We start from the raw sequence: 7,534 nt of genomic DNA on the forward strand, positions 1-7,534 counted from the left end.
TTTTTGGTTTTTCTCCGGTACCGGGAACCGAACTCACGACCTTGCGCTTGCCAGGCAGGCGCTTTGCCGCTGAGCTAAATCCCCAGCCCCCTTTTATTTCTGTCATTGATGATTTAAGCTACTTGCGTTTCTTCTCGATCTTTCTAATCATTAATTCTGATTTCAGCGTTGACTGTCTTCTCAAAAATCCTCTGTTAACTTTGTATCTCTGTTACGGTTTTTACTAGATATCCCTGCAAAGCCTCACGTGCTCAAAGGTGGGGTCTGGAGAAGGCGATTGGACCACAGGGGTGCCGTAGCTAAATGGGGTGTTAGGAGCTGAGGCCTGGCCAGAAGAGGCAGGTCAGTGGAGGTGAGCCCAGGTAGGACGTCTCTTCCTTCCCAGCTGCTCGCCTCTCTCTCCGCTTCTTGGCTGCCATGACCTGGGGGCTTTCCTCTGCTGAGCCCTCCTGCCTTGCTGTTTCTTCTTTGGAGGTGGCCCATCATGGGCTGAAATGTGAGCCAAAATAACCTCCCCTCCGTTACAGTTGGGGTGTCAGGTATTGTGTCTCTGTGACAAGGAACGTGACCAAGGCAATCTCTAGAAGTATTCTTTTTACATCAAGTTGTCATTGGCTCCTTCATCAGTTTGTTCTTCGTCTTGTTGCTTGTTTTTCCTCTTGCTGGCTGCTGGCTGCTCTGTGCTGGACTTTTCCCTTTGTCTGTTTATTGTGGTTCAGGTACAGCTCTTGGATTAATTTCAGTGTGATGGTGCAGCAAACGATGGTCCGAAGAGCTAGTTCTGCCTCTGTTGGTTGACTTTGTACCGACCTTCAAGAGTTTAATTCCCTGTTGAGGCACCCAAGGAAATAACAAAGGCTCCATTCTTGAGCTCCTTAGTTGAGAGGACCCTGGTCATTGTCAGTTGGCCTCACTGCTCCTGGGAAAACCAAGGAGGCAGGCAGGCAGAGCTGCCCTTCTCTGAGACTTACAGACATCTTTTCAAACTGTCTCCAGGACACTGTCTGTGGTCTGGAACCCAAGGCTTCCTGCATCTGTCAGGCTCATGCCCAGCTCAGAGTACAGAAAGGTTTGCTACAGCTGTGTTCTTACCCACCATGTTCTAGGACCCTCCTGCTTCCTTTACCAGCAGCTGCTCAGCCAGGGAGAGGTCATGGTGTGGGGTTGGCTTGTGAAAAGGAGGACAGCAAGAATACCTTCAAGCCATCACCTGTCCTGTATCTTCCCCTTATCTCCCTTCTGCAGCCACCTTTCATTATTAATACATTTCCTTGTTATTATATGATTGTCTTTGTTACTATCTTGTTGCTGAGACACGATACCCAACACTCACAGTTTAAGGTAAAGGTTTATTTTGGCTCACAGTTTGAGAGATTTCATTCCATAGTTGGCCGGCTTGGAGCTGGCTCCAGCACAGCAGAGGGGCAGTGCGGAGGAGAATTGCTCATGGCATGGCCGGCAGGAAGCAGAGAGAGATCCAGAGAGGAGGAGGGGAGATAGCCACTCCCCAATGACCCACCTCCTCCAATCAGGCTTCATCTTCCAACATCACATTAGGTGTTAGGTCATCAGTGGACTAATCCATATGATGAGTATCACATCCCCATGAGCCAGTCACCTCCCAAAAGCCCTCCTATGAGTGCATGAGATTTAGGGGGACATTGAGATATAAACCAGAACAATGATTAGCATTATTAGATATGAATTTCATTACCTCTCCATTCTATTGTTTCCTCATTTATGAAGTTAGCTTTGCTCATCTGGCCTCTCAGATTTCTTCCAGCTCACTCATCTTGTCAGAGCTACTTTTTCTGTATTTTTAGTCCACAATTTCTCTATTAGCAGGACATTTGATTTCTACATGAGCTTAAAGTACAGATTGTGTAAAATCAAATGCGTTCTCTGTTTCTCTGACTTACTACTCTTGATGATGTGTCACCACTCAATGACAGTACTGTTGCTGTTTTTCAGACTCATTTGAAGCTGAACAGCTTGCTTTCTGGTATATTATATTAAATACAGACTTTAAAAACAAACCCAAAAGCAGCCTTTCTGTCAAAGCAATGTTAGTTTCACGACTTCGTTTTCACAGAGCTGATGTTTACTGCGGGAAGGAACATTTTAATATTATGAAGCACAAACTCATCTGTAACTTGAATTCTTGACAGTTTTTCTGTATAGTATACATTGCCTCACAAGAACAACACTGCTTAAATTTTTTTTCTTGCCAAAGCCTCTGATGGCAAATGGCATATTGATATTATTTTTATAAGGTAAAAATAAGAACCTTGGTTATTTATTTTCCCATTAATTACCTTACCTTGAGCTACCCTTTTTAGATGGAAAAGTAAATTACAGCTTGCAAATAGAAGGGAAGACATTTCTTACATTCTTTCCATCAGCAAATATTTGTTGAAGATCACTTATTGTAAAAATGATACTGGGGAATGGGAGTGTAGTTGGGAGCCATGTGCCATGTCTGCCATCAAACCAGGTCAGAGCCTATCATCTAGTTGGTGAGGAGAGATAAAATAATCAATAATTTATCTGTAACAATTCTAATTTTAACACAAATCTGAAGGATAATTCAAATACTATTATTATACATTGGTACTATCTTTTGTAGTACTAATATATATCATATGTGCCTATATATAAATGCACAGCAGTGATATGAAGATATTTGCTATTTTTGTCTTCTATAAATAAACAGCTATTGAGCCAGGGACATAGCTCAGCGGTTACAGCGCCTGCCTGGCAAGTGCAAGGTCCTATGTTCGATTTCTGACACCAAAAACAAGACAAACGAAAACAAAAGCAAAAAAACCCAGCTATGGTATATTTTGAAATAATAACTGAAAGATTTAAAAATGAAAGTGTGTTGAAACAGGAAGTCGTACTGGAGAAGTAGTAATAGCATAACTTTCTTTTATTTCCCTTCTTGCCTGGGCGTTAATCACAATTGGTAATTATTGGGATTAAGAGTATGGACTCAGAGAGAGAATTCTTATGCATTTCTCTTACACAAATCACTTAACTTGCCTGTGTTTCTGTGTCCTCTGTTGCACATGGTGAAGTAGCAATGGCACTGGCTTGTTGTGGGACTGGGTGAGTGGAGAGTGAAATGCGTGCTGCGAAGGCTCCCAGCCTGCAGAGGTGCAGAGCGCTGTAGATGTTAGCTCTTCTCACTGTGCCCTGACTGAGCTCTTCTCTCTCTGGGGAGCCGCTGGGAGCAGGAAATCAGCAGCTTCCACTCAAGAGTCTCAGCAATGTGCTGCCCCTTCCTGGTTTAGAGTACTTCTCTCTGGTGGGGGTGGGGAAGGTTGGGGGGAGGAGAGAGGGAGAAGGCAAGAGAGGGTGACGTTCTTCACATCCTGTCATCCATATGGCACGTTTCTGAAGCGAGGATTTATAAAAAGTGTTCTTTTTTTAACTCTTTGTAGGGTATGGTATTTGAAACTGAAAAATTCCAGAACCAAAGGGACCCCAGGTATTTTGTAATTCTCATTGTTTAGAGGAAGACATTCGAGCCTGAGGGTCACCTAGGGAGTTGTTCAAGGCCTCAAATGGCATGGCAGCTTCAGTGACTGGCCGGGACCCACCATTTCAGCTTGAACCAAGCATCTGTATTCTGCAATCCTACACTGCCTTTCTTTCTATATTGCTTGTATGTCCCCGGATATCTCAGCAATATAACATTTTCCCCTCTTTTCTTCTACTCTTTACTCAAAGTTTTATTTTTCTCTTTGAAATTACTGATGACGAGCCAGTCATCAGCTGTCTGCCTGAACACCATGCTGGGGGAAGCTTTCCCTGACCTTCCTCAGATATGGCCCAGGGCTCCCGTCCCCTGACATCACAGCACACTTTATTTTCCTTGCCACACAATCAGCCATGCACTATTTTTATTACCCATCTGGATGTTCATCTTCTCTATGAACCACTAGGCTCCATGTCCTTGCTTTTAGGGTCTATGCAATGTTGTAGTTTAGGAGGAGTGGATGTAGACTCAGACTGATTAGGTCGAAATTATGGCTCTGCTATTCACTAGCCATGGGAACTTGGAGCTCTTGCTTAAAATTACCCTCAGAGCCACTATTTGTTTTCTGTCAAACAAGCAAAATAATGGTACCCACTTGGAGCTGGGAGCGTCACAAGAGTAACGCATGTTAAGTACATGAGATGGTTCCTGGCATCTTTGCTTTTATCATTCGCCTCTCTCGTTTTCATTGTATGCCTAAGCACGTAGAAAATGTTTGTGGAATAAATGTATATCTGTCTTTGAAGCAGGTAGATTAAGAAAAGTGCTTCTTCCGTCCAACGGTCCTTCCTTTCGTTAAGTGATGCTAGATCTGTATCAGAAGTATAGCCTGCAGCCCTCGTCCATAATGGGTTTACTGTCAGCTTGGGATTGAAAAGAAATATACAGCAAACAACCACTGTAGTATTCAATAGAATGAAAATTACTGTGTATTAATATGTGTAAATTTTACTGAAAGCAGCATAAAATTCTAGATGTTTCCTACTAATAATCCCACTTTAGGAATCTGGAAGTTGTTTTGAAGAGTGCCATGAAATTTTAGAGCTGAAAGTGACTTGGGAGTTTATCTCTCATATTAGAAACAAGAAAATGTGTTGGAGATTTACCAAAAATAGAGTTATTGTTGTAGTTCACCAAAACATTGACTATTGTGTTTCTTTAAAACCTTTCTGGGGTGCTAAAAACTGAAGACCACTAGAGTTCTTAATGGATACCATTCATTGCTGAGAGGAGTCTGGTGACCTGCAAGCTTGCTGTGACCACTGTTTATTTTATTGTTTTGCTCCCACCCAACCATTTTTCTTTAGGACATACCCTGGCCAAGAAAGCATATTGTAGCAATAAAAGGAAGGATTCCTCCAAGTGGGTACCAGCTCTTCATCTTTTTGAGACGGCCTGGAAACTCTGCAAGATAGCGGCTGTAGAGGAATGCGAGGTGGAAGCTGAAATCCTTTTTCAGAGAGGTGAGATATACTCGGAGTCAGAACTGTGAAAATGTTTCTAGGCTCTTTTCCCCCTGTTAACAGTGATCTTCTTGACTATGAAAATACAGATGTTGTTCAGGGCTTGGCAATGACAAAACACATTAATACTTCTGTCGAAGTGTTTTCAGTAAAAGGACACTGCTTATTTTAAGTTTGTGTCAGGAAAGAAAAAACATTATGCGTGGTTGTTGTGCTTTTTTTTTTTTGCAGTTATGACTGACCTTCCTGTTGCAATTTCATTAAAAATGTTAGCATTAGCTGTCGTTCTATAATCCGTTGCTGTCCATGGTGAACCGGTCCCAAGAACAAGGTACCTGTGGATGAATAGAGAAGCAAGAGAAAAAAGAAAAACAAGACAGGCAAAATTCTGGGATCGGAGGCTAACAGCCTCTTGGACTGAAGCCCGATTACCATTTTCAGTCACCTTTTATTGAGAGAGAACAAAGGATGCAGCTAGTACAAATGGGAGGATATCAACAGGTTCAGCAAGGACAACACAACTCCATTACCACAGAAATAAGACTTGACTAGTTAGCCATCGTGTTATCATTCCTTCGGGCATACCGAAGCAAATTATTGAGCAAAGCATCTAGTGTTGACCCCGCGGCTTTCCACAGGGACACAGGTGCTTCAATCGTTTCCTTTCCACCAATGCTTTTGCTAGACTTCCTCCAGAACCGAGAGATCATATGGCTTGGTCAGGCCTGAGGTAATACATTGCAAGAGTAACTATAGAATGCCCTTCTCCACAATTAGCCACTTAGTCATACGTAATATGAGCTAAAGGGTGCTTAGAAGGCATTTTTCTGCATTCTTTCACTACCCTGCTGTCGAGGTGCTCACCTAGCGAAAGCCACCCTAGAGGTGCTCATCAAGAGGGCTAGGAACCGTGGGAGGGGCAGGCCATTTGCACCCTCACTGGGGGTTTCCGCGCATTTACTGGCTTCCTAGAATTTGTTCCATTAAGCTGTGACTGTTATTCAATTTTATTGAATAATAATTGTATGTGAGTTTGGGGTGCCGTGTGATGTTTTCATGTATTTATATATTGTGGGATAATTAAATTGAGCTACCCCACATATCTGTCAAACCAGTAATTATCATTCTCGTTGTGAGAGCATTTAAAATCGACTTTCTTAGCAACTTTCAGGTATACAGTACATTATTATGGAGTATAGTCATCATGCTATACAGTAGTTCTCCAGAACTTACTCAGCTTCTCTAACTAAAACTCAGACCAACATCTCCCTTTTCCCCATGTCCCCATTCCCTGGAAATCACCCTTCCTACTTTCTGCTTCTAGAGTTCCCCTTTCTTCACAGGTGAGTGAGGTCACTGTGTTTGTGTTTCTGTGCCTGGCCTCTTACATTTAGTAAAATGTCCTGGGTTCATCTGCGTGGTTGCAAATAACAGAATTTCTTTTTTTTTTCATTCTGAATAATATTCCATTGTGTGTGCATATATGTACATATGTATATGGAGTCATGGGAAAATATGATTATGTTTAAATTTTTAAAATTATTACAGTTTAAAACATATTGCCATTAATCTCCTCAAATTACTTCCCCTTGCTTCAAACACACTTATCCCATTGTTCTTGCCACTTTCTGAAGCAGTTCTGGAAGTCCTCTTGCATGAGTGTCTTTATGAGGTGTGATAAAAAACAAAATACAGTGACCAGTGTTGCTGAGGGCCATCCTGTGGAAAGGCGGGCTGCTAAAAACATTGGATCTGGCTCCGTGCAACTCCTGCCTCTTCCCCAAAGTCAAATTGAGCATGAAAGGTAAACATTTAGAATCCATTCAGGACACTGAGGCGTCCACAGCAACACAACTGAACACACAACTGTGTTTGAAGTGAGGGGGAGTATTCTGAGGGAGATTAATGGCAAAATATCTTTTACTGTAATGTTTTTAAAAAGTTTAAACACACACTGTGGTTCTCCATCTCATGTCATGTGTTCTCACACACACTACACATTTTCTTTATCCATTCATCCACCGATGAGCGCTCAGGTTTTTTCACCGTCATAGCTGTTGTGAATAACGCTGCACTGGACATAAGAATGCAAATGTTTCCTCTGATATCTGCGAACTAGACAGGGGAAGAAGAAAATGAATGTAGACAAAGACAATGAGAGGGAAAGGAAGGGGACACAAAGGAAAGGGAGAGAAAATCAAGGGGTCAAACGAGTTGTTGTGCGGAAGCCAAAGGCAATGAGTCATTAGTAATGACCAAGAAACTGCAGGAAATGACATACTGATTAAACACACTAAGAAGTAAAGCTTACAGTACTGACAGAGCCTGTAAACAGTGGTGTTAGGTGAAGGCGGGGGAAGCCTAGGCCCCTGGGCAAAGAAACAGCAGGTCTTTCCCCACTGGTGTTTCTCTCAGCAAGAAACAGCAGATGGACAGAAGGACAGCGTTTCTGGGTTTCTGAATTTCCAACATGAAATATTTGTTCAGAAGTTCTAAATGATAGAAAAGGGAAAAACCATAGGCATATATA

General features: G+C 42.3%; 1 protein-coding gene across 5 annotated transcripts in view; it reads left to right on the plus strand.

Moving 5' to 3' along the window:
• Nucleotides 1–7,534, plus strand: part of Cfap54 (cilia and flagella associated 54) — a 308,158-nt gene that overhangs the window by 207,490 nt on the left and 93,134 nt on the right. For 3 of the 5 annotated variants that reach the window (XM_013518536.1, XM_013518540.1, XM_005374497.2), the window contains one exon: nt 4,849–5,004. In XM_013518536.1, the coding sequence (XP_013373990.1) occupies nt 4,849–5,004 (156 nt within the window). Of the gene's footprint in view, nt 1–227; nt 363–4,848; nt 5,005–7,534 lie in introns of those variants that run through there. The other 2 variants (XM_013518543.1, XM_013518547.1) reach the window with 2 other exon arrangements.

This window comes from Chinchilla lanigera, unplaced genomic scaffold, assembly GCF_000276665.1.
Source record: "Chinchilla lanigera isolate Chin_1 unplaced genomic scaffold, ChiLan1.0 scaffold00004, whole genome shotgun sequence".
In the NCBI taxonomy this organism is placed as follows: domain Eukaryota; kingdom Metazoa; phylum Chordata; class Mammalia; order Rodentia; family Chinchillidae; genus Chinchilla; species Chinchilla lanigera.